The sequence below is a fragment of the Hyla sarda genome, chromosome 4 (genome assembly GCF_029499605.1).
Source record: "Hyla sarda isolate aHylSar1 chromosome 4, aHylSar1.hap1, whole genome shotgun sequence".
NCBI lineage: Eukaryota > Metazoa > Chordata > Amphibia > Anura > Hylidae > Hyla > Hyla sarda.
The window spans coordinates 297322805-297349523 of record NC_079192.1 but is presented as its reverse complement, the minus strand read 5'-3'; the positions used below and the strand labels follow the sequence as shown (position 1 = coordinate 297349523).

Here is a 26719-nt window from a genome sequence, read left to right as displayed (position 1 = left end):
CCGACCATAAGTCCTCCTGTGTTCTATGTTGATGTTCAACGGAATAAAGAATCTGTGCACGTTGATCGGGTGAGTGCGGTTTTCTCTACATTGTCCCTATATTTTAATATGCTGTTTTTCTGTAGAAATAAATACAGAAAGTGTTAATATATGTAGGTTTATTTTTACTGTTATTCACATATTCATAGGAAGCTACCATGTAAATTCCTGCATGAATGCTCACCTCAGTAGTGCTATATACTGAGGTAATCAACTGCTACCAGCTATACAATACAATGCCTCTCTATGCTACACAGGGTTGTATTAACTGCCTAACATCATGCAACTTTTAGGGTAGTTCACACTGCGGATCTGCTGGTGACCCCACCCATTTTGTGCCTCCAGCTGTTGCCACCCCCCCCCTTCCCCCACCTTGCCCACCCCCTGGCTGAGTCCACTCTGACATAGCGAAGCAGCCGCGATGTCTGAGTGCACTGCACATGCCAGTTAACTCAGACATCGCGGCTGCTCCACAATGTCAGAGTGGACACGGCGACTCGCAGGCCCACTGTGTTGCTGCTCATAGTGGCGGTTTGCTGCGGATCTATTACATGTGACCCTACCCTTAAAATAATGAAAGTTGCATTAAAACCTGCAGCTTCTGGATATCTAAAGCAGAGGAGTGAAATAGTTTGAAGGATGAAGTTTGTCATTACCATTATGCCAGGTTTTGGCAGAGACAAGGGTATTTTAATGCGACCTTGGCCAATATGAAACAGTTTAAAGGATGAAGTTTGAAGCCCTATATGTATTTTGAAAATAAGACAGTAGTGTATATTTACAAAGTATGGGGGAGGATTAAAGGGGTACTCTGGTGGAAAACTTTTTTTTTTTAAATCAACTGGTGGCAGAAAGTTAGCACTGTGTTCCAAAAAGAAAAGAATTTCCTCTGTAGTATTCAGCAGCTAATAAGTACTGGAAGGATTAAGATTTTTTAATAGATGTAATTTACAAATCTGTTTAACTTTCTGGCACCAGTTGATAAAAAAAAAAAAAAAGTTTTCCACCAGAGCACCCCTCTAATCATTATGTTTATGCCAGGTTTTGGCAGAAAAAAGGGTATTTAATGCCACCCTAGCCAATTTGAAATATGTGGGTGGGGCTTAGAATAAAAGGGGCAGGTCCCATAGCAGAAAGCTGGAGAGCTGGGGTGTTTGATCATTGCACCTGGTCATCTCATCAGGCTGCTAGTGCTACAGATCAGCCAGGTCAACTCATTAGACTCATAAGTGTGTTGCTGTTGTTCACACTGTGCCGTTTTCATGTGTTTTCTTACTCAAAGTATGCCTTTTAGAGAAATATTGAAAAAGTTGTAAGTGATTTGACCTATAATCACAATTGAGGTGTTTTATGAAGATTTGATATCATTAGATTGTGTTCACACATTGAATTTCATACAGCATTTTTCACAAATTTTTACAGCATTTTAGCTTTTTGCATCGATTTTCCAAAATCCTGGTATAAATTACACGATTTTCCCATATAATTGTGGTAGAATCTTCATTTTTGCCATGATTTGGGGAAAATCAAATAAAAAAATAAAGCAGCAAAAAAGGAAAAGTGTGAACACAGCTTTATACTACTATGTATCCTGATAAAATACAGATAGCAGGTATACAGATCTGGGTGGAGAGGGGTCTTGGAGCTTGTATGAAGGGAGCTGGTAGGTGATGTCATTCTGTAGTCCACAGTAAATGTGCATTAACATCATGATTTTGCAGTTTTGTATAGAAAAATTGTATACAACCATATATAAAACAGTATACATAGACCTCCCATGCAAAAACACATGCAATAAGAAGTATCCAGTTGTGTACGTTTTTGGTTGTTTATGGTTTTGTGCATTTTTTTTTACCTTAAACAAAACTGCAGTCTACTATAGTTTTGTGTCCTGTTTAAAAAACGTTTACAAACCATATAAGTTTTTTTTTAAATATTGAAGTCAATGAAAAACGGATGGGTCTATAGTGGCATACGATTTTTGGGATACGTTTTTTTCTTGCACATGGCAAACCACACCTAATTTCCTTGGAATGTCAATAAAACAATTTGAACTTTGTTGCAAGAAAGTGTTAATACAAAAAAAGTATATATTTTTTTTTGTTCAAATACTGATGCAACCGGACATCTAAATTCAAAACACAGACGGTTTAAAACTGTATGCAGTTTAAATTTATAGCACTCATTTGCATACAGTTTTGCCAGATTTTAAGACATAAATTATGAACAAAACAAAACAAACTGATGCAAAACCGTATGACACAATCGTGATGTGAATGAAGAGTCTGACATCATAGAAACATGAGCAGATAAGAACTATTTGGCCCATCTAGTCTGCCCAATAATCTGAATACTATGAATAGTCCCTGACCCTATCTTATATGAACGATAGCCTTATGCTTATCCCATGCATGTTTAAACTCCTTCACTGTATTTGCAGCGACCACTTCTGCAGGAAGGCTATTCCATGCATCCTCAAGACCAACCAAGAAAAAAGCTAAAATTTAACAACTTTTATTGAATACAGTTAAAACCTATAGTTACTATAAAATGGATACAGATTCACAGGTCTACAATACAGGAAGACTCTAACCAGGGTCGATCCCCTATTAAACACCCTTACTAAACCCGACGCGTTTCCCCGTGGGTTAAATATATCCACGGTTCATCAGGCGTTATAATTTAAGCCCCGGATACACAGTGGAGGAATGTATATAATAACTTATTCCATTCAATTTCTAACAGACAGGAAGAAACCATATAACACAAAGCAAGCAGGATTAGTAAATGCACGGTATAGTCTCTGTGGGATTCTTCTTTATGGATAATCTCCAATAATTTCTTGACATCCAATAGACCCTAGGTCCTTGATATGACCGCCAGGTCTAATTCCACATCCTGAATGTCAGAGTACATCAAAGAATGCCCATATGATATAAAATAGGCTAATAAGTACACTTATTTTCTTCCTCAACAATGGCCCCTATTAGCTCCGTGTATATACTGATGATAACCAAGGTGCTGTTATAGCTCCCACAGAATCCACACTTAAAGATAAAGTTCCCATATGTGAGGGACTATGTAGCCAATGATAATTCTCACACTGCCTATACTGACCAGCACAAAGGCTCAATATATCCCTGACTGCCACAAATCCACACAGAGAAATCTCCCTTGCTTGCTTAAATGTATATCCTGTCTCCACCATGATCCGGGTAGGGATAATGACCATACCAGACTCCGATCCAGGCTGGCGGCCATGCATCCACTACTCTCTCAGTAAAGTAATACTTCCTGATATTACTTTTAAACCTTTGCCCCTCTAATTTAAAAATAAGTCCTCTTGTGGTAGTTTTTCTTCTTTTAAATAACTTCTCCTCCTTTACCATGTTGATTCCCTTTATGTATTTAAAAGTTTCTATCATATTCCCCGTCACGCCTTTCTTCCAAGCTATACATGTTAAAGGAGTAGTCTGGCGCGCAGTTTTCTTATTTTATCCGGTCCGGGCAGCATAAAAAAAAAGAAAACAAACTTTCTCTTGCCTGCCTGTGCGCCCCCGGAGCTCCGGTACAGTCGCCGGGCTGTTTGCTTCTTACTTCCTGTTAGCCCGACACGTCACACGGAGCTTCAGCCTTTCACCGGCCGCAGCGATGTCCCGCCTCGGCTGATGATAGGCTTAAGCTCCGTGTGACGTGCCAGGCTAACAGGAAGTAAGAAGCAAACAGCCCAGCGACACCTGTACCGGAGCTCCGGGGGCACGCAGGCAGGCAAGAGAAAGTTTGTTTACTTTTTTTTTGCAGCTCGGACTGGATAAAATAAGAAAAGTGCGCGCTGGACAACTCCTTTAAAGTTTACCCGTCAGATCCAACAAAAAAAAGTTTTTTTTTTTTAATATATCACTCAGTACCTAATCCTGACCATGTACATCTAATTTTTATGTGTCTAGCACAGGGGTCTCAAAATCCCGGCCCCCGGGCCATTTGCAGCCCGCGGAACGAAAGTTTGTGGCCTGCACCAGGGATGTGTGATTTGTATTGCCCGACGCCCGGGACATGCAGTTCCGGGCGCCGGGCAGGTGTTTTTTCAGGCATTTAGCCCTGCTTCGGGCAAGCAGCGCTAAATGCTGGAAGGCTTCACTTACCCCGCCCTCCTCCTCCCGTTCTCCGGTTGGCCGGCCCAAGTCTGATGAGGGACGTCGCGCATGTGACGTCCCTCCGCAGACCCGCACAGGAGGACATCGGTGACGTCACTCGTCACCGCCACAGAGAGAAGCGCAGTGCAGGACAGGTAAGTGTGTCTGTGTGTGTGTGCATGTGTGGGTGTCTGTCTGTTTGTGTGTGTGCATGTGTGGGTGACTGTGTATGTGTGGGTGTCTGTCTGTGTGTGTGCATGTGTGGGTGTCTGTCTGTGTGCATATGTGGGTGTCTGTCTGTGTGTGTGCATGTGTGGGTGTCTGGGGAACCTGCTACTACCTAATGTGGGGAACCTGCTACTACCTAATGTGGGGAACCTAGCACCTAATGTGGGGAACCTGCTACTACCTAATGTGGGGAACCTGCTACTACCTAATTTGGGGAACCTGCTACCACCTAATGTGGGGAACCTGCTACCACCTAATGTGGGGAACCTGCTACCACCTAATGTGGGGAACCTGCTACTACCTAATGTGGGGAACCTGCTACTACCTAATGTGGGGAACCTGCTACTACCTAATGTGGGGAAACTGCTACTACCTACCTAATGTGGGGAACCTGCTGCCTATCTAATGTGGGGAACCTACTGCCTACCTAATGTGGGGAACCTGCTGCCTACCTAATGTGGGGAACCCCCAGAAGTAGCACCCCCATCATCCGTCAGCTCATGCTATTACCACACGGGGGTAGGAGGAATGGGGGGGATTGCTGGTGGATGATGAGGGGCGCATGATGGGGGCATTATAGATGAGGGGCACATGATGGGGGCATTATATGTAAGGGACGCATGCGGTCCACCCTCACCCAGCTGCTACCTCCAGTGGCCCCCAGATAATTTGAGTTTGAGACCCCTGCTCTAGAGTATCTATATCCTTCTGGAGATACCACCTCCAGTACTGCGCACAGTACTCCAAGTGAGGTCTCACCATTGTTCTGTACAGCGGCATCAGCACTTCCCTCTTTCTGCTGCTTATACCTCTCCCTATACAGCCAAGCATTCTACTAGCATTTCCTGCTCTATTACATTGTCTGACTACCTTTAAGTTTTCTGAAATAATGACCCCTAAATCCCTTTCCTCAGATACTGAGGTCAGGACTGTGTCAAATGTTCTATATTCTGCCCTTGGGTTTTTAAACCCCAGGTGCATTATCTTGCACTTATCCACATTCAATTTCAGTTGACAGAGTTCTGACCATTCTTCTAGTTTACCCAAATCCTTTTCCATTTGGCATATCCCTCCAGGAACATCAACCCTGTTACATATCTTTGTGTCATCAGCAAAAAGACACACCTTACCATAGAGACCTTTTGCAATATTAATAAAGAAGATATTAAACAATATTGGTCCCAGTACAGATCCCTGAGGTACCCCACTGGTAACAAGACCTTGCTCTGAATATTCTCCATTGACTACAACCCTCTGTTGTCTGTCACAGAGGGAGTCGAAGCCCAAAGACTGTAGACAGTGTCCAAAGCCTTATTAAAATCTAGATATGTGATGTCTAATGCCCCTCCACCATCTATTATTTTAGTCACCCAATCAAAAAAATCAATAAGATTTGTTTGACATGATCTCCCTGAAGTAAACCCATGTTGTTTTTTATGGGATTTTAGATGGTCCACAATCCTATCCTTTAGTAGGGTTTCCATTAATTTCCCTACTATTGATGTCAGACTTACTGGCCTATAGTTGCTTGATTCCTCCCAACTACCTTTCTTGTGAATGGGCACGACGTTTGCTAATTTCCAATCTTTCGGGACGACTACTGTTACCAGTGATTGGTTAAATAAGGCTGGGTTCACATCACGTTTTAGGCAATATGGTACCGCATATGGCTGTGGGGGGGGGGGGAGCTAAAACCTGGCACTCCCGTATCCCTGCCATATGTGGCCCGTATGTAATGTATTTCAATGAGCCGACCGGAGTGAAACGCTGACTCCGGTCGGCTCATTTTTGTCCCGTATGCGGTTTTCCCAGTGAACCTAAAACCGTGCTCTCTGATGACACCTGATGCCTGTATCAGGAACTGTCCAGAGCAGGAGAAAATCGACATTGCAAACCTATGCTGCTCTGGACAATTCCTGACACAGACAGAGGTGTCAGCAGAGAGCACTGTGGACAAGACAAAAAAGAATTTAAAAAAGAAAAGAATTTTCTCTGTAGCATACAGCTGCTAAAAAGTACTGGAAGGGTAAAGATTTTTTTAATAGAAGTCATTCACAAATGTGTTTAACTTTCTGGCACCAGTTGATTTAAAAAAAAAAAAAAAAAAAACATGTTTTCCACCCTTTAAGCAGTCCACTAGCCCTTAATTCTCTTCTACATACCTTCCTTCCTTTTTTTTTAATTTAGGTATTCCTTGTTTTAATTTCCTTTTTTCATTTATATATCTGAAGAATGCCTTCTCCCCTTTTTTCACAGACAGAGCTACTTTTTCTTCTGCCTGCACTTTAGAAGTTCTTATAACTTGCTTGGCCTCTTTCTACCTAATTTTGTATTGTAGATTTCCCTATCTTCCTTGCTCTGTTTTTATTTTATTTATTTTTTATAATTACTAAATGCTAGCTTTTTGTGTTTAATGATTTTGGCCACTTCTGCTGAGTACCACAGTGGTATCTTCCTTTTTCTGCTTTTACTGACAACTCTAATGCAATTATCTGTTGCCTTCAATAATGCATCTTTTAAGTTGTCTAATTTCTCCCGGACTCCACGTAATCCATTCCAGTCTGATAGGGACTCATTTATGACTAATCTAATTTTTGAAAAGTTGTTTTTTTCTAAAATCTAAAACATTTGTTTTTGTGTGGTGTGACTCCGTCACTGTTCCTATATTAAACCACACTGACTGGTGATCACTAGATCCCAAGCTTTCACCTACAGTAATATATATCAAATCCCCATTTGTGAATACTAAATCTAAAATGGCCTCCTTCCGGGTTGGCTCCTCAACTACTTGTTGCAGAAATAATCCCAGTAGGGAATTTAGAATACCTGTACAGTTTATATCCGGAAGATTGAAGTCTCCCATAATAATAACTTCCCCTTTCATTGTCATTTTAGCTATTTCCTCAACTAGTAGATAATCTAATTCTTTAACTTGGCCAGCTGGTCTATATATCACACCTACACGAGTTACTGTCTGAATACCAAACTGCAACGTAAACCCAAACTGACTCTATGTTGGCCTCACTAACTTGTATTAGGTTAGATTTTATGCTATCTTTCACATACTGGGCCACCACTCCCCTTTCTTGCCTTCTCTGTCTCTTCTGTATAAATAGTACCCTGGTACTATTGACCCAAGTTCATTGATCTTATTACCTAAACTGCGAGCATTTGTAGACAAGACTCTAAGCTTGTAATTTCTTAACCTCTGTGCTACTGACATGTTCTGGCATTATTTTGGGGGGCAATTGGACTCATGGATTATCACTCTTTACCCCCCCCCCCCCCTTCTTAGTTTAAATACTCCCAAGCAAATTCTTGGAATTGTTCACGGAGTACATTCGTTCCCTTCAGGGAAAGATGCAAACCATACCTGGTTGCAGTTCGGTGCCTGGTCCCTCTGAAAATCGGCTTCTTTCTGCGCTGAATTGTGCGCTGGAGGTGGGCCCTCCGGCTGGATTTGAATATTCATGGTCGATGGTCACGTGAGCGCTTGTGCCTACTGAGCGCTCATGTGACCAGCGACCATGAATATTGAAATCCAGATGGCGGGTCCGCCTCCATCGCTCAATTCAGTGCAGAAAGAAGCCGATCTTTAGAGGGACTGTGCATGGGAGCAGTGGGGGACCGGCGCAGGCAAGTGGATGCTGCGGCAGTGTCAGATGCAGCAGTGAAGATCGCCGTAAAGTGATCTTCACTGCTGCTTCTAGGTGTTTCAAATCTACAACTCCCAGCATGCCCAGACAGCCTTTGGCTGTCTGGGCATGCTGGGAGTTGTAGTTTTGCAACATCTGGAGGGCCACAGTTTGGAGACCACTGTGCAATGGTCTCCAAACTGTGCCCTTCTAGATGTTGCAAAACTACAACTCTCAGCATGCCCAGACAGTCCAGGCATGCTGGGAGTTGTAGTTCTGTAACATGTGGCCTTTCACATGTTGCAGAACTACAACTCCCAGCATACCTGGACCGTCTCGGCATGCTGGGTTTTGCAACATCTGGAGGGCTACAGTTTGGAGACTACTATACAGTGTGTTGCAAAATTAAGCCCTTCAGATGTTGCAAAACTACAATTCAAAGCATGCCGAGACTGTCCAGGCATGCTGGGAGTTTTAGTTTGGCAACATCTGGCCCTTCAGCATGCCTGGGCAGTCTGGGAATGCTTGGAGTTGAAGTTTTGCAACATCTAGAGGGCTACAGTTTGGATACCACTATAAAGCATAACTACAACTCCCAACAAGCCCTTCGGCTGTCTGGGTATGATGGGACTTGGAGTTTTGCAACAACTGGAGGCATACTGGTTGGGAAACATTGTCTGTTACCTAACTCAGTGTTTCGCAACCAGTGTGCCTCCAGCTGTTGCAAACTACAGCCCCCAGCATGCACTGACAGACCGCAACAGCTGGAGGCACACTGGTTACGAAACACTGAGTTAAGTAACAAACTCTCAGTGTTTTGCAACCAGTGTTCCACCAGCTGTTGCATAACTACAACCCCCAGCATGCACGGCATGCCAAAGGGAATGCTGGGAGTTGTAGTTGCGAAAGCTGGAGGTTTGCCCCCCCCCCCCCCCCCATGTGAATGTACAGGTTACATTTACACGGGCGGGTTAATAGTGAGTTTCTCACTGCAAGTTTGAGCTGTGGCAAATTTTTCGCTGCAGCTCAAACTCCCAGCGGGAAACTCGCTGTAAACCCCCGCCCGTGTGAATGTACCCTAAAAACACTACACTAACACAAAATAAAAAGTAAAACACTAAATATACACATACCCCTACACAGTTACCCCCCTCCAATAAAAATGTAAAATGTTTGGTACAGCACTGTTTCCAAAATGGAGCCTCCAGCTGTTGCAAAACAACAACTCCCAGTATTGCCGGACCCCATATGTGGACGTAAAATGCTCTGCGGGCACACAACATGGCTCAGGAGTGAGAGCGCCATGTACATTTGAGGTGACTTGCACAGGGGTGGTTGATTGTTACAGCGGTTTTGACATAAATGCAAAAAAAAAAAAAAAAACACATGTGACCCCATTTTGGAAACTACACCCCTCACGGAACATAACAAGGGGTATAGTGAGCCTTTACACCCCACAGGTGTTTGAAGAATTTTCGTTAAAGTTGGACATGAAAATTTAAATTTTTTTATTTTTTCACTAAAATGCTGGTGTTATCCCAAATTTTTCATTTTCACAAGGGGTAATAGGAAAATAGCCCCCCAAAGAGTATATAATATCTGTCTGGTCTCTGACAGATTTTTTTGAACAGTGGTCCATGAAAATGAAAAATTTAATTTTAAAAATGTAATCTGTCAAACACCAGTGGGATGTAAATGCTCACTGCACCCCTTATTACATTCTTTGAGGGGTGAAGTTTCCGACAAAAGGGTCACATGTGGGGGGGGGTACACTGTCCTGGCATCATGGGGGCTTTGTAAACGCACATGGCCCCCGACTTCCATTCCAAACAAATTCTCTCTCCAAAAGCCCAATGGTGCTCCTTCTCTTCTGAGCATTGTAGTTCACCCGCAGAGCACTTTACATCCACATATGGAGTATTTCCATAATTAGAAGATATGGGGTTAAAAATTTGAGTGAAAAAAATGAAGATTTTAAATTTTCTCCTTCACTTTGCTGCTATTCCTGTGAAACATCTAAAGGGTTAACACACTTTCTGAATGTCATTTTGAATACTTTGAGGTGTGCAGTTTTTATAATGGGGTAATTTATGGGGTATTTCTAATATGAAGGCCCTTCAAATCCACTTCAAAACTGAACTGGTCCCTGAAAAATTCAGATTTTGAAAATTTTGTGAAAAATTGGAAAATTGCTGCTGAACTTTGAAGCTCTCTGATGTCTATGATGCAAACATCATATGAATCATATGAAAATGAATCAATGTATAATTTATTTGGGATGTCCATTTTCCTTATAAGCAGAGAGTTTCAAAGTTAGCTAAAAAAGAAAAATGCTAAATAAAAAAATAAAAATTATAAAATTTTGGAATTTTTCACCATGAAATGATGTATGAAGTATCACGGAAAATTTACCACTAAAGTAGAATATGTCACGTATAAAACAATCTCGAAATCAGAATGAAAAGTAAAAGCATCCCAGAGTTATTAATGCTTAAAGTGGCAGTGGTCAGATGTGCAAAAAATGCTGGGGTCCTTAAGGTGAAAATGGGCTGGATCCTTAAGAGGTTAAGGACCACAGGTTTTTTCGTTTTTGCACTTTTGTATTTTCCACCTCACCTTCTAAAAATCAGAACACTTTCAATTTTCCACCTACAGACCCATATGAGGGCTTGTTTGTTGCGCCACCAAGTGTACTTTGTAATTACATCAATCATTTCCCAAAAAAATTTATGGCGAAACCAGGAAAAAATTATTTGTAGGGCAAAATTTAAAAAAAAAAACGCTATTTTGTAAGTTTTGGTGGCTTCCGATTTTACGGAGTGCACTTTTCGGTAAAAATTACACCATATATTTATTCTCTAGGTCCATACGGTTACAATGTTACCCAGTTTATATAGTGTTTATTTTTTATTTTACTACTTAAATTATAACTTTTTGGCCCCTATAACTTTTTTATAAAAAAAAATTTCTGTATACGGGGCAGTAACAGGGCTCATTTTTGCGCCGTGATCTGAAGTTTTTATTGGTACCATAATTGTTTAGATCGGACTTTTTGATCACTTTTTATACATTTTTTTAGGTTATACAAATTGACCAAAATACGCAATTTAGGACTTGAATTTTTTTACGTGTACGCCATTGACCGTGCGGTTTAATTAACATTATATTTTTATAGTTTGAACATTTACGCACCCGGCGATACCACATGTTTATTTTTGTTTACATATTTTTATTTTTATTTTAAATGGGAAAAGAGGGGTGATTCAAACTTTTATTCAGGAAGGGGTCAAATCACATTTATTCCCTTTTTTTATTTTTTACACATTTTTTTAGCCCCCATAGGGGACTATTACATGCAATCCTTTGATTGCATACACTGAACAATGCTAAGCTATAGCATAGCATTGATCAGTGTAATCTGTGCTCGATTGCTCCAGCCTGGATCTCAGGCTTAGAGCAATATAGCGACAATCGTACAGCGAGGAGCAAGGTAAGGCACCTCCCGCTGTCCTCTCAGCTGTTTGGGACACCGCGATTTCATTGCGGCAGTCCAGAACAGCTCCGCTGAGCTAACCGGCTGTTTTTTCTCCGGGTTTAGAAGCCGCGATCAACTTTGATCGCGGCATCCAAAGGGTTAATACCGGACATCGGCACGATCGGCGATGTCCAGTATTAGCTGCGGGTCCGGGTTGCAATCAGCAACCGGGACCCAGCAGGTACGTAACGCACTCAGCTCCTGAGCACGCTTCACATAACGGGAGCTGGCCACAGGCGAAAATATATGTTTGTGGTCGTTAAGGGGTTAATGCTCTGTTACATTGCAAGGGAATGAAATATGCCAAGTAATCTTTGTTTTTCATTACATTCTCCTTACTGGATGTTAGTCTCATAACCAAGAAAAATCTCCCAAGTAAAACTTTACCTTTCACATTTATCCTTTGAACCAACAGAGTCCAGTTGCTTGTTAATGACTCGCTGACTTGACTTCTTTGTCAGTGTTGAGGAAGCTGCACATATGGAGATATCCACTTTTGTTGCATAGGGTTCAAATTCTAAATCCTGAACATGTGAAATAGATCATGAGATCATGTCAGACAGGCAAGACAGTTACAAAGCTTGTCAGATAAATAATATAAGATGTTTGAAGTTTAACCCATGGTTAATAAAGAGAATTTTAAAGTTGTTTGTTGCCACTATGGTAGATTATTTCCTTAGGGCCAGGCAAATAGCAGCAAACAAAAAAGTCTTCACACTCAGACATATAAATACAAAATAAATCTTGCTTGTCCAGTGCTGACTATACAGATAGCTTCCCTGTCTACTACTACCTATTACTACCAGCCACCCAAAACAACAGTCAACAAATGTGTTACTCACGCAAGTCACAATGTCCCCTTTTGAGACTCCGGATTCACTCTCATCAGTGGTGTTTCCTCACAGCCTCACTTGGTGGCTGACTCCCACCTAGTTTTAAAGCTCAGTGATGATCTGTCTTCAGTACCTGTGCTGATGTGGGATAGTCTCTGGGATAGTTTCACCAGAGATTTAACCCCCTAAAGACTGGTCCAATTTGCACTTTCATTTTTTTCCTACTCGGCTTTTAATTGCCATAACTTTTCTATTGTTTTCATTTATAAACCATAGAAAAGCATTCTTTTTTCCCGCCTTTTGTCATGCAGTGAAACTGACATGTTATCTAGATTCTTTAGATCAGCACTTTTTTAGAAATACAAGTTTACATTTGATATTTTTATTTATTTATTTAGTTTTAATTGCCATTTATTTATTTGTACCATTTTGGCATTGCGCTGACTTTTTTTTTAAAATCACTTTTAATTTCATAAGTCCCCCTAGGAGAGATTTATGAGCAATGGTTTATTTGCTCATAGCATTAGTGATCACTGATCTCAAATAAAGAGCTATGGCAGCCTCGGTAAGGCCAAGGTAAGCCCTCCAGCTTCAAACACGGGGGATTGCCCACACCACTGCACAACCAATGACAGCTGTAATACATGTCATGAGTCGTTAACTATTTCTGGATATGGTGAGATATGGGCTTCCTGAAACCTGGTATCCACATACAACAGGTAACTTGGAGAAATATAGAGATACTAGGCAGCCATTCCTGTAACTGTCTTACAGCACCAAGAATAAATATAAACTATAATAATTTTATTAATGTGTGCACATTACTCACCTTGCACATTAAACTAAAACAAACTTTGCTTCTCTTTTTCAATGTAAAAGAATGACAAGTCATACCTGCCAAAATTTCTACTTTTTACATGACTGTCCAGTGTGCTGGATGACAAAGTAGAAGGGGCTTAAAGAAATGTACATAAAATGGGTGTTTCCTTGCTGTTCTACAGGAGGTGGAATGAGGGTAAAGCTTCAAATGTCCACTGTATTTTCTGATGTTTATGAAGCCATATAACATGTGAATAAAATACCTGGTCAAACCTAAGGTGATCAGTAGAAATATTCTTAGTGAGTTCTGTATAAACTTCTTGAAGTTCTTGTCCAACATTCAGGTTTCTGTCCAACTTCTTCACAGTACTGGCCTCAATCTGTAACAGAAACTTATTTTCAACCTTTCAAAATTCGAATCTATGGCTCTTGGTTTCTAAGGTTTTGTCGATGATTAAAGAAGAACTCGGGGGATACAAAACTTATCCCCAATCCTAAGCAGAGGGGATAAGGGTCAGATTGCTGGGGGTCCAACCTCTGGGTTCTCCTCCTGAATGTGGCGTATCAATCACCACACAAACTGGTGGCCAACATGCCCCCTCAATGCAGCTATATGGCACAGCCGGAGTGCTGGACTTGGCAATCTTTGGCTCTCCCATAGAGCTGAATAGAGGTATTCTATCTGCTACCATACCCATCTTAACATGTCAACAGTTCATTTTAAGGATAATGTCATCAGTATCACCCACACTAACCTGTTGGTACAGACTGGTAGTTTGAAAATCATACTTGCTGTTCTTTGCTCTGCTCCTTTCGCTATTTGGTAATCCCCAATCATAGGTATTTGCAAATGTGGAGCTTGCCGCACAGGGGGCATTCCAATGCACCTGGCGCATGATAAACGTCAGGCCAGCATCCTCATAGTAACCGCCTGTACTAAGCGTATGCAGGGTGGAACGCCATTCTGAAGCTGAGGAGGCTCAGCACAGGGGAGCACGTGTTACCATGAAGATACCTGCTGGACGTCACTATTCACCAGGGGCTTGAAGATACCTGCTGGACGCCTCCCATGCACCAAGCTCCACAATTGTATATAAAACACAAATCTAGGATTACCAAAGACTGAAAGGCAGGTAAGTAGGATTTTCATCAGTGTCATCCACATTACAAGCCCGTACCAATCTGACATTTTGGTGAGACTGTAGAATAAATCTAAAGGTAGAAAATCAGCATGAGCAATTTAATGCTTTTCATCAATTGGCACTTACAAGATGCTTTGTCCCCAAAATTTAAGAAAAATCTACTACAAATTTGACTACATTTTATGTTCAAAAGTCATGCCCAGAAGTATAGTAAATGGATCCTCTACTGCTCCATCGATGTTGGGGTCCTCTCCGTGCTTTTCTGGGCCACATTGGGTTTCTGTGGTGTCCAGTATCCATTAAAGGAGTACTCTAGTACTTTTAAACTCACCCTCTATCCACAGGATCTCCAGAATGGGGCCCTGTCTACCACTGTGCATGGAGCAGTGTGTCAGCACACAGTCCATGCACTGTCTATGGGAGTGCCGGAGATACCAAAGTACAACCGGGAATCTCTGGCTCATGCGGATAGTCAATGTAAGTACTGGAGTTTCCCTTTATTATGTATGACTTGGTAGCCTAAAGGAAGAGCAGAAGTAAAGCACCACTGTACCTCCCTTGTGTAGCTCATAATATAGGCTCCTGTATTGTCGCTTGTTACCTGTGGTTCCACATCTAGTACTGACACCTGGTTTACCTCCTGACTACATTTTTAATGTTCTCCAGTGTACATGCTGCAAAATGGTGACTGATCTGGGGACCATAACCTGGGAATCTAACCAGTAAAGTCCATACCTTCTTGAAGAACAGATACATTCACACAACGCATTATAGTCCATGCCATGCCATGTCAACCAACTGCGGCTTAGAGGATCCACTTTTAATATAAAATGTAATGAGGAATTTTTATCAATGCCAGCGAAGAACCAGAAATGGCTATCAGGACAGAATACTAAAATGCATATTTTAGAAGCAGGGACATAAGGAGTAGGTTATGGACAATGGAGAATATTGATCAAGCTACCAACCACTTTTTCCAACACCTTCCGGCGTACAAAGGATTTACAAAAATGGTATTGAACTATTTAAAGTACTCATTTCACGTTTACAACTTTGCAGGCTGAGTATCTCTAAGTATTTCATGCAAGCTCAATTTTTACAGAAGGAATTCTCTAGTGATTTGTATTCCTGGAAGGGCAAACCTGGAATAGCAAACTATGAGTGTGAATGGAAGCAGTCTCTAGAGGGGAGAAGCGTTGCTCAAAAATAAGAAGACTGCCTCCTTTACTAAGAAAATGAAATTTGCATATGAGGAAAAATACAGGAAGGGCTGAATGGATTTTGTCCAGGTAAAATGCATTTTAAACAGTATCACTTGCACTATTACCTGTAAATTCAGGTTAGTGTGGGTGATGCTGCTGTCAGTTTTCCTTTAACTCTGCAGCATGAGCATTCTATAGCAGAAAAGTCACAACTTTTTATTGTGGATTTCTCCTCCTGTAATGCAAAAAAAATTTACTCTGTGGTTGAAAGTATCTTCATGGCTCTCTTAGGTTTAGAACCATTTCTAGGGTACACAGTGATTATAAAAAGTTAAAAATCTTTTTAATGTAGGTCCTTTATGCAAATTGTAAAATAGTGTTTACTGTTGTGTAAAGATTATTAGCAGTACAGTACAGTGCAGTTCAGCCATTTCCTACCACACTCCCCCTACCAGGAAGATACTAGATCGCAATTCATAGACAGTTATGATGCGTTTAGAATAAGCTCCAAACAGGTTGCAAACTTTGCTACTTTTCCAATAACTTCTCAGGGCACTTGCTGTACAAATATTACAACTTTACATGGCTGTTGATTTACTGTAAGACTTTTATGTTTTTGATCTTCCAGGTTCCCATGTTGGTATTTTCTGAAGTATTGCATACCATAGGGCTGATAATAATCTATATCCACTGTCTACTGTACTATAATGACAGAAGCAAAAGCAAAGTGATTTATTAATTCTTGTCTTTGCTGCCATCTACACACACAGGTGCGGATTTGCTGCTGCAGATTTCCTGGTGTTAAATCAATGCAATAAAATAGCTGAACACAGCATCAAATCTTCAGCGGACACTGTATGTGTGAATGTATTTTTAAATGGGCACTTTCAGATACAAAAAATGTTGTAAAGCATGCAAAACCAATCGGTTTTGCAATTGCTTTCATTAGAAAATTTTCATTATTTCATACTGAAAAAGCAAGTCAAACAACTGCCCCCCCCTGTCTGTTTGGACACATACTAGTCCTGCTGTGTCCATGCATCATCACCTATGTCATGGACACACTTCCTTGATTGACAGCTGTGAGTGCAGGGCTCTCAGCTGGAGGAAAAATCCTTCCACTGTCAGCTTGTGTCCCGCTACTGTCAGTGAGGACCAGCTGGGAATTGTAGTTTTGCTAATGCTAGGGGAGATGTGAGAAGACAGCATACTGAGGGAGGGGGCGGAGACCTGCACAGTGAGGCCACGCCCCCTCCCTTTGAGAGGAATTCAGACTAGTGAGCTAAATTAAAAGTGTAATAAAAAAAAAAATAAAGGTGCTAGACACATAAAAATTAGATGTACATGGTCAGGATTAGGTACTGAGTGATATATTAAAAAATATATATTTTTTGTTGGCTCTGACGGGTACACTTTAAAGTGGATGCTAACCAAACCTGAACCAAGTTTTTTTTAATGATGATTATGATTTTGGAATATATACAAGTTTGCCAGATTTATCAAATATCCTGAGTCACTTTGGTAAATCTGGCACTGGCATTAAGACAGTGATGGCCTAATGGCATGGAGACCTGCTAATGGGCTATGATTTCTCTAAAACGGTGCAGCTAGAGTCAATGATGTATTGCAGTAATAAGGGTGTATGTCAGTCTTTATATGTTGTCTGTAATTTAGGCAGCAAAAAAGTAGTGACATGTACTCTTTAAGATTTCGCATATTGCTATCTGGAAAAATAAACCAGGCATCTTGTTTATTTTTTTGGCCAACACTAATGGTTTTGTACAAATTCTCACACAAAATTTCCCATGTTAAAATAGATAGTTATTGAACATTAAATATTGTTCAGTGTCTTACTACTGACACCTACAGGTGCATGTAAGAATTCCAAGTGTGGCACAAGTGCATTAATACTCCAGTTTGCAATTCATAGATAAATAAATAGAAAACATTTACAGCTGCAAAGTCACAGATAAAAAGCTGATGGTTGAAAATAAACTGGAATCCATCAAGTTCATCCTATGATCCTACTATGTTGAGCCAGAGAAAGGCAAAAAACTTGTAAAGTAGATGCCAATTGCACCATAGTAGGGGAATAATTCCTTCTCGACTCCAATTATGGAAATCAGAATGACTCATTGGAATAACATCTTGTCTTCAGGAATCTACTAATCATAACTTGCAATACAATGTGAAAGGATGGTGCAAAATTATTTCCCTGGTATTTAATATCAAGAGAATATAGCTTTTTACCAACACACTAAAATGTTCAAGTAATTTCCATTGGTGACACGGCAGATGCGTAGGTGGTAGTCTAGTTCTATCCAGACATGCGCAAGCATGTCCTCGACTATGAACTCTGTCTGTGATGCGTTGTCTTAGGTCAATCAGACCCTGTGGCTGGGGTGTAGCCCCACATAAAAAAAGTCATAGGGTGTTAGATCTGGTGATGGTGGATGCCATCTATTGAATAGTTCCATACTAGTCAGCCTGTTCGACTTTCTAGTACTACACAGGTATATGACTCAAATCCTTTTCACTGTCTCTTCCAAAGTCTTTGGGTGGCCCAGACTTTTCCCATACATAAACTACAAGGGGAAGATTTATCAAAACCTGTCCAGAGGAAAAGTTGCCCAGTTGCCCATAGCAACCAATCAGGTCGCTTCTTTCATTTTTAACAAGGCCTCTGCAAAATGAAAGAAGCGATCTGATTGGTTGCTATGGGCAACTTTTCCTTTGCACATGTATTGATAAATCTCCCCCCAAGTGGTTTCGATCTGGTTCACCCTATCCAAAATGCAGTTTCTATGTGGAGCACATTTACCGGATTTTATTCTGAAAGTTTTGCTGTATAGTCACAACAGACCTGATTCTTGCTAATTCCACACGTAAAAAACTTTTTCTTGTCGCCATCTTATGTCACAATATGTAAGCACATTTCAAAGTTGGCTCTTGAAAATAAAGAGTCTCACTGCTCTTACAACAAAGAATCATGTTGTTATGGCTTCTGATGCCCATAATATGGTGCAATATGAGGTATATTATTTCTTCAATCACAGAAGTATATTCTTTGGAAATAATTTTACAAAACATACAATTTGGTGCTGTATAATATTGCAACACAACAGAAAATAAAATACAAAAAGACACATTAATTGTCTGCAACATTTGCAATTTACAATAATTCTGGTAGAGAATACAGCTTCTCATGAAATATGCCATTTTTTTTGTTAGGGTGCATTCACACCACGTTTTCTTCATACAGTCACTGAATCGGACCGCATCTCATTCATTTGAGTGAGCCAACCGGAATCACTCCGGTCGGCTCATTTTTGCACCGTATTCGGGTTTGTTGCCCGATGCAGCATACCACGGTTTTCAGTCCAACTACAGAACAGTGACAGTATAAAGAAAACGTGGTGTGAATGCACCCTTAGATGGATTTGTACTCATTTTGACAGGAAAAACAATCCTTGCATCTCATCCTATCCCACTGGAGAACTAGGAGCCGAGCTTGTTTCATAAACGGCGGGTGCCGTCAATGATTGACATCAGTACTTACCTCTGATGTAAAATCATTGTACAATGGAGGGTATTTTGGAATTTCCGTTAAATGAGAAAATATCCTGTCGGAGGCCTGAGCATCTGCTTTTCTCACTAGTGGCCTGTTAGAAATCTGCATATCAATTGTGAAAGGCTGAGGATGGACACAACGTTCTGTCTTTCTCTTTTCTGGTTGTTCAGAACTTTTGTTTAAAACCTAGTGTGAAAGCAAAGGCATAGATTTCAATATAGAAAAAAATTGCAACAAATAATAATTACAATAAAGTGTATCTGACTACCGTATATAAAAAAAACTTTTGACTTGTCCAAGGAACAGAGCAGGATACCAGAGAGCATGTTACTACTGTACAGATCAGCAGCCTGACAGTCCTGCTCTGCATCATTTAAGTGTCACTGTGGGGTTTGCGATCACCTCACCTCCACTCCTGCTGTCAGGAAGCTAATAGAGCAAGCCACCAGAATTCTGCCTGTACTTGGTGGTCTTGCCACCCTGCTTGAAGGTGTCACCCATTGTGGACCACATTTCCCACAACTCCCTACCAACGCCTCTGCATTTCAAAGGTTTTAAATCATGATAGCACTTTTTAATGTGTATTTACAGTGCATCTATAGTGACCACTAAAGCTCCCACTACATAGACCAAATCTGTCCACGGGATTCTATTTGACAGATGCAAAAGGATTGTACATTTAACTGTTATATCTTGCTATTGTTTTTTTCAAGTATGAAATAGCTTGCTGAATAGTATATAAAACAGCACAGACTATTTCACAGAAAAAAAAAGTCTGAGAGTCAGTCTAATGCGTGCCACTGTATGTCTATATAGTAGTGTAGGATGGAGCCAGCTACTGGAAGTGTATATGACTCCGCTGTTCTTATCCTTATCTAAGTACACTGGAAAAGCAGTATGTTTAGACCATAAAAACATGTCAATCCACCTGTAATAAATCTTCAATTTTTTGGCGCTTAGCTCCATTTGTGCTGCCAGGAGCCATAGCTTTTATTAAGGGAGGAATTTCGTCTTCAGTATTTGAGCCTTCCCTTTGGTAAGTCATCTGCAACCTGGAATCTTCTATTAACCTTAAAGATATGAATATCAGCAACATTACTAGAACTTTTCATCAGGCAAACATAAAATAGAGAAATAGAGAAAAGTTTCTGAAAATAAAACTTATTCGGTGAAAAATAGTTTGAAAGTGTAAAGAAAAATGCCAATATAGAGTTTTTTTAATCGGTAGTTTAGGCACATCAATGCTTAAAGATAAAACTTACAAGTAGCGCTAAAAACTAATTTTATTTAAACAGGTGAAACCAGTCTTAAAGGGGTATTCCCATCTGACATAAATCAGACATTTATGTCTGAGAGATGCAAGTCCCAAGTTACAGAACTAGCGTAGATTGCAGTGCTACGATGTTTACATAACTCCAATTGACTTCAATGGGAGTTACGGAAAACAGCCCCCACTTTCCTGTTTTCGATGCCCTGACCACCTCAGTGGCCACAAGCTAGCCAGAAGTAGCCTGGGGGCCCTAGATCTTGAAATAGATGCAGGTTCCAGAGGTGGAATCTACATCTATCAAATATTTATGGCATTTCCCGTGTATATGCCATAAATGTTACAGATGGGAACATCTCTTGACGCTGGCAATATACTTCAAATTTTGGTGGTATCAGCTGACCACCTGATATGCATATTGGCCACCCAACACAACCCGGAAAACAGATTTGGAAGAGAATGATTAGGGATGTTGCATTTCGATATGCCTGACTACAGCTTTCTTCCCATAGTGAAAACATGCACACTCAGCTTAAGTGAGGGTGCATGTGTGAGGGGAAATCAAGCCGACAGCTATCCTACATGTATGACCAGCTATACTCTTGGCGGAGGTTTTTTCTTTGGCATTGCACAGTGCCCATGAAAATCAGACAGACAAAAATGCATTTTATTTGGGAAATTTATAAGTGCACATAGTAAGTACCTTCTGAGGTCATCTTTTATGGGATTGCCATTGATTTCCCCTGCTTCTGCAACACCAATAATCTCTGGACATTCAGCTGCACCTTGTTTAAATGTTATTTTCAATTCTTCAGCCAGGAGGTCACCAGTCCTCAGATTAGGGCAGGATACAGACTTCTAGATTGACACAAAGTTTTACATTGTGACATTTGCCATGTATCTGTTTAGGTAAGGATTTATACATACAAATGTATTACAGATTTGTAGAACCTCTGAGTTTAGAGCAACTGTTTAGCACACATACAGGCACATGGCATATTACAGAGGTATTCTTTCTCAGAAGCACTGCTTTTAGAGAAAAATTTGCCCTACAACATGGTGCAATGCAGCAATACATGAAGTATACATCCTCTACACTTTACCCCTTCCCTTCACCTCCTTGGTCAAACTTGATGGACATGTGTCTTTCTTTAACAGTTCTAACTAAGTAAATCTGTATGGGTTCAATTCTGCCTTGCATATGATGCCTTAACCAAGTGAAATACAACATCCACAGCCATCTCAAAACTCCATGTTAGCCAGTGTTAAAGGGGTACTCCCCTGAAAAACATTTTTGTGTAAATCAACTGGTGCAAGAAAGTTAAACAGATTTGTAAATCACTTCTCTTTAAAAATCTTAGCCCTTCCAGTACTTATCAGCTGCTATATGTTCCACAGGAAGTTATTTTCTTTTTTAATTTCCTTTCTGCCTGACCACAGTGCTCTCTGCTGACAACTCTGTCCAGGAACTGTGTTTTAGGAACTGTCAAGAGTAGGAGCAAATCTCCATAGCAAACCTCTCCTGCTCCGGACAGTTCCTAAAATGGACAGAGGTGTCAGCAGAGAACACTGTGGTCAGGAAGAAAGGAAATTCAAAAAGAAAAGAACTTCCTGTGGAAAATACAGCAGCTGATAAGTACTGGAAGGGTTAAGATTTTTTATTAATAGAAGTAATTTACAAATCCGTTTAACTTTCTGGCACCAGTTGATTTAAAAAAAAACAAAAACACGTTTTCCAGGCAAGTACCCCTTTAACACACTGGCCAACAAACCAGAGAAGATAGTGCACCAACCTTTAGGCTTCTCTGCTCTGTATGATTGCTGCCATTTTCTGTTTCATAGTCTACTTCATGTGGAAATGGGCAAGGGGTGGTTATTGCTTCACCTGTGTAGAAGCAAGCAGACATGACATGGTTACCACTGGCCATAATGCACATTTTCCATTCATTACAATTACATTTTACAAACTAATATTGTACATAGCTCAAGGTTCAAATATGTTGTCAATCTGCCACAACAAAACTATCCGGAGGGGTATTGCCAAGTCAATCTATGGAGCACTGGAGGGGACTCCAGAAGCAATAGACCCAGCTTGTTGCATCTGGTGTTCCCATCCAGGAGGGCTTCAGGTTGCCATACATGTGTGTGCAGGCCCTAAGAAATAAAGGAAATTTGAATGCATAAGATTAAATGAGTGGGCACTTAGAGCCTCTGAGTGCTCCCCTGCAAGTCCATGCCAGCCTCCCTGCGATTCTAAATGTGAATATTAAGTTGCCACAGAATTGGTGAGTGCCCGCTTGTTCAATCTTATACATTATTACATTTATTGTGTTATCCTTAATGGAGCGGAGCACCTCCAGTGCGAACTACAGTGAAGGTAGCCATGGTCGCTGAGCTAGCTGGTTAGATTCATTCAGAGCCTGCAGTACTAGTTAACCCTGTACCCTCAGCTTGCTTTCATATATTATTGAATTTGAATGTATGTCCTGCTTATTGGGCTGACAAACACGCAGACCAAAAGTTCCATACCAACTATATTTAAAATGAATCTATATTCTAACACCATGGTTATAATGTCAGATGTACATAATACAGTATGTGAGTTTTAAATATAAAATATTAGTGTCACTTACATTGCATATTTTTTATAAACTGGTTGTTTTCTTGTCGGGGAATCAGCAAATGCACCTTTTCTATGTCCAACCGCTTTATGTTGGCCAGCTGCAAAGATGCACACATATCAGTACTTTTCACTGTAAGGCTATGTTTATACACCGGAACTTCTGAGTGTAATTCCGCAGGGATATCCCCCCGGAAATTATGCTGCAGCAGAGTCCCATTCATTTCAATGGGATTCTGCTGCACTGTGCACACAGTGGAATTTCAGCAGCATGCTGTAAAAACACTGATTCTGGCATCCGCAGAAAGAATAGTCATGTCTATATCTTCTGCTGACTCTGCTTGGTAATGCATTGCCATCTATGAGACAGTGTATTTCCACGCGGGCCTAGCACCCAACGTACTATTAGCTTCTAAATTGCTAATTCAAAGAGAATATGGCAAATATGGCTGCAGTTCCTATTGTCACTTTACAATAACTGCCAATGTAAGGAAACAGAAATATGTCAGTATGCCTTTATAAAGTCATGTTTAAACTACAAAATTACTATTATTACTATTATGCGATTACAAGCTCTTATTCTCACCCACAACCATGACAATATGACAATCATTTACAAAGGTTTATTTGCAATATAACATAACACACAGCAGAAAACACTACTGGAAATAGTATATGTTACCTGCATCAAGTCTGTTTCTCTTTTCTCTTTATGCACTGTAATCTCAGGTCTGCCCAGTTTTATGAAATAATCTATAGTAAAATTTGGACTGCACTTTTTATATTGATCTTTCTTCTTGCTTGAATATTCATGATCGTAGAAAGCCACATCTAATAACTGTTCATCTTCTATTTCCTTGATCTCACTGATCAGGTAATGTTTGGCCGAAAACACATTCATACTTTAAAAAAATAAATAAATAAATAAATAAAATAAAAAATTGTAAAGGATTTTAATTGTCACTTGACTGAATCAATGGAAATCACATGTCTATAGATGGCGCTGCACTACTGCATGCTCCCTTCTGATTTGTAAGGTGCAGTGTCTGTTTTAATATGCAGTTGTGCTTAAAGGTTTGCATACCAATGGAAAATTGGTAGTATATGTACCATTTTTAAAGAAAACATGAGTGAGCAAGCAAAACAACTTTCATATTACATAGGTTTCATTTACTTTTACTTTTTTATTTTTCCATATATGGATCGGTCATTTTTTTGAGCCATGATCTGAAGTTTTCATCTGTACCATTTTTGTTTTGATAGGACTTTTTGATCGGTTTTTATACATTTTCTTACAAAATATAAAGTGACCAAAATACGAAATAAAAAGTGACCAAAAATACGCAATTTTTGACTTTTTTACATATACACCATTGACTGCGCGGTTTAATTAAGATTATATTTCTATATATTGGACATTTACACATGCGGCGATGCCATATATGTTTATTTTTATTATGTTTTTATATTTTTTATATGGAACTTGGGAAAAGGGGGGTGATTTAAACTTTTAATAAGAAAGGGGTTAATGTGTGTTTTTTTTTTACTTTTATTAAACTTTTTTTTTTTTACACTTTATAAGTCCCTTAGGGGACTTTTTGGAGGAATTATTAGATTCCTCATACAGATTAATATAGTTCCATAGAACTACATTGATCTGTGTGCTCTGCACTCGATTGATAAAGCCTGGTCCAGCCATGCTTTATCAATGCGAGAGCCAGGACCAGCGGAGGAACAGAGGTAAGCCCTCCGGCTACCTCAGCAATGGATGCCCCTCCCCCCACTGGACCACCAGGGAGTGTTTACAGGTCCCTTTAGACACCACTGTCAGCTTTAACAGCGGCGATCTAAAGAGTTAATAGCCGGCCATGACGATCGCCGTATGACGGCAATTAATGCCAGCCCTTAGCTGCAAGAATCAGCTGAGGGCCAGCCGGTATGGTGCAGGCTCAAGTCGGGAGCCTGTGCCATACACAATTAACGGCACAAGGACGTGTATACACTTTCTTGGTCGTTAACCAGTTAATTTTATCAGCTGCTTAATGCACACTAAAGGACCATTGCTCCAAGTATGTATTCTTAAAAATGTTCATAAAGATACTGATGTATAGCTGCCTAACATAGACTCTTAACATGTCAAACAAACAAAAAATGCAGTGGGAATACAAAATGCTGCATAATTTCTAAAGTAAAGACCGGAAATGTTCCCCTACTACAAGGTTGGTATAAATACCATATTTTTGGTGGGCCAGTATGTGATATTTTTCTTTTTTTGTCTCTTTACCCTCAGAATTATAAAGTGCTGCGGAATTTGTTGGTGCTTTATAAATAAATAATATTATTTTAATACTGGCCATGTTCCTTTTTTTGTTTACAGGCTTGCTAAGGAGCAGTTCTCTAAAACGGGAAGAAACAAATTAAAATTTAAGTAATTTGTTTTCCCTTAGTCTGTCAGCAGCACAATCATGGGGTGATTCTCCGCCCTTGTGCGCTGCAGAACCTTGAGAACTTTATGGAATAAAAAAAAAAAAAAGACCCAGGTAATCTGGTCAAGAATCTTAGATCTCTATTGCAATTATCAGCCTAATAATTTTCTGATAGATAACATCACCAAATACCTAGACTGAACGCATATGACTAAATAATATAATTTTACAAAAAAATATAGTTGAAGGTTAAACGTACAATTTGGAGCAATCGAGTAACAGCTGTGCTTTAAACCGTGTAAGATTGGCTTCATAAGAAAACACAGAGTGTGACTTGTTATTCTCCATTTTCTGTAAGTAGTAGAAGAAGAGCTCCTCAGAAACAATCATAAGATGGTCAATGAGACGCTTGTGAAGTCGTCGCTTCTCACTTTGTGTTAATATTCCGATACACAGAACATCTGGAATGTTGTCCCAGGTGACCTTTACCTCACTGAGAATGACATCCTCCTATAAGTGAGTAATAAAAGAGGAGATAGCTAAACTGGATACAGAAATGCTGTTTTCTATCATTATGTTAACAAATAACATTGCATCTATCTGCATCATAGTAATCTTAACAGTATATAAACGAGTACTGAACCTAGTTAGTAATTTATAAGCTGCTAATATATATATATATATATATATATATATATATATATATATAGTAAATTTGAGTAACCGTATTAGTCCAGTGATGCAGATGCAAATCATAAAATGTTGCAGTATCTTGTAATACCTTTTTTATTGGACTAACATGATTTTGAAGAGACAAGCTTTCGGGATTCCTCCCTTTATCAAGTCCCTTTATCAAGTATATATATATATATATATATATATATATATATATATACACACACACACAAATGTATGCACACATAAATCCATACATTTAGATTCACCTGCCATTGGACATGCAGAAAATCATATGGGTGTTACGCCGAGCGCTCCGGGTCCCTGCTCCTTTCCGGAGCACTCACGGCGTTCTCCTCTCTGCAGCGCCCCGGTCAGACCCGCTGACCAGGAGCGCTGCACTGACACTGCCGGCGGGGATGCGATTCGCATAGCGGGATGCGCCCACTCGCGGATCGCATCCCAATCTACTCAACTGTCCCGGTCCCCGGCTGTCACGTCCTGGCGCGCGCGGCTCCGCTCTCTAGGGCGCGCACGCGCCAGCTCTCTAAGATTTAAAGGGCCAGTGCACCGCTAATTGGTGCCTGTAATTAG

The 26719-nt window shown here is 40.3% G+C and overlaps 1 protein-coding gene across 8 annotated transcripts in view; it reads right to left on the bottom strand.

Moving 5' to 3' along the window:
- The window catches only part of TCP11L2 (t-complex 11 like 2), a 106826-nt gene that overhangs the window by 22074 nt on the left and 58033 nt on the right, over positions 1–26719 (bottom strand). For 7 of the 8 annotated variants that reach the window (XM_056574634.1, XM_056574631.1, XM_056574629.1 and 4 more), the window contains 9 exons: positions 25710–25960; positions 23707–23926; positions 23038–23125; positions 22198–22289; positions 21108–21262; positions 20066–20207; positions 19126–19323; positions 13486–13602; positions 11958–12094 (listed from right to left, as the gene is read on the bottom strand). In XM_056574634.1, the coding sequence (XP_056430609.1) occupies positions 11958–12094; positions 13486–13602; positions 19126–19323; positions 20066–20207; positions 21108–21262; positions 22198–22289; positions 23038–23125; positions 23707–23926; positions 25710–25960 (1400 nt within the window). Of the gene's footprint in view, positions 1–11957; positions 12095–13485; positions 13603–19125; positions 19324–20065; positions 20208–21107; positions 21263–22197; positions 22290–23037; positions 23126–23706; positions 23927–25709; positions 25961–26719 lie in introns of those variants that run through there. The other variant, XM_056574638.1, reaches the window with a different exon arrangement.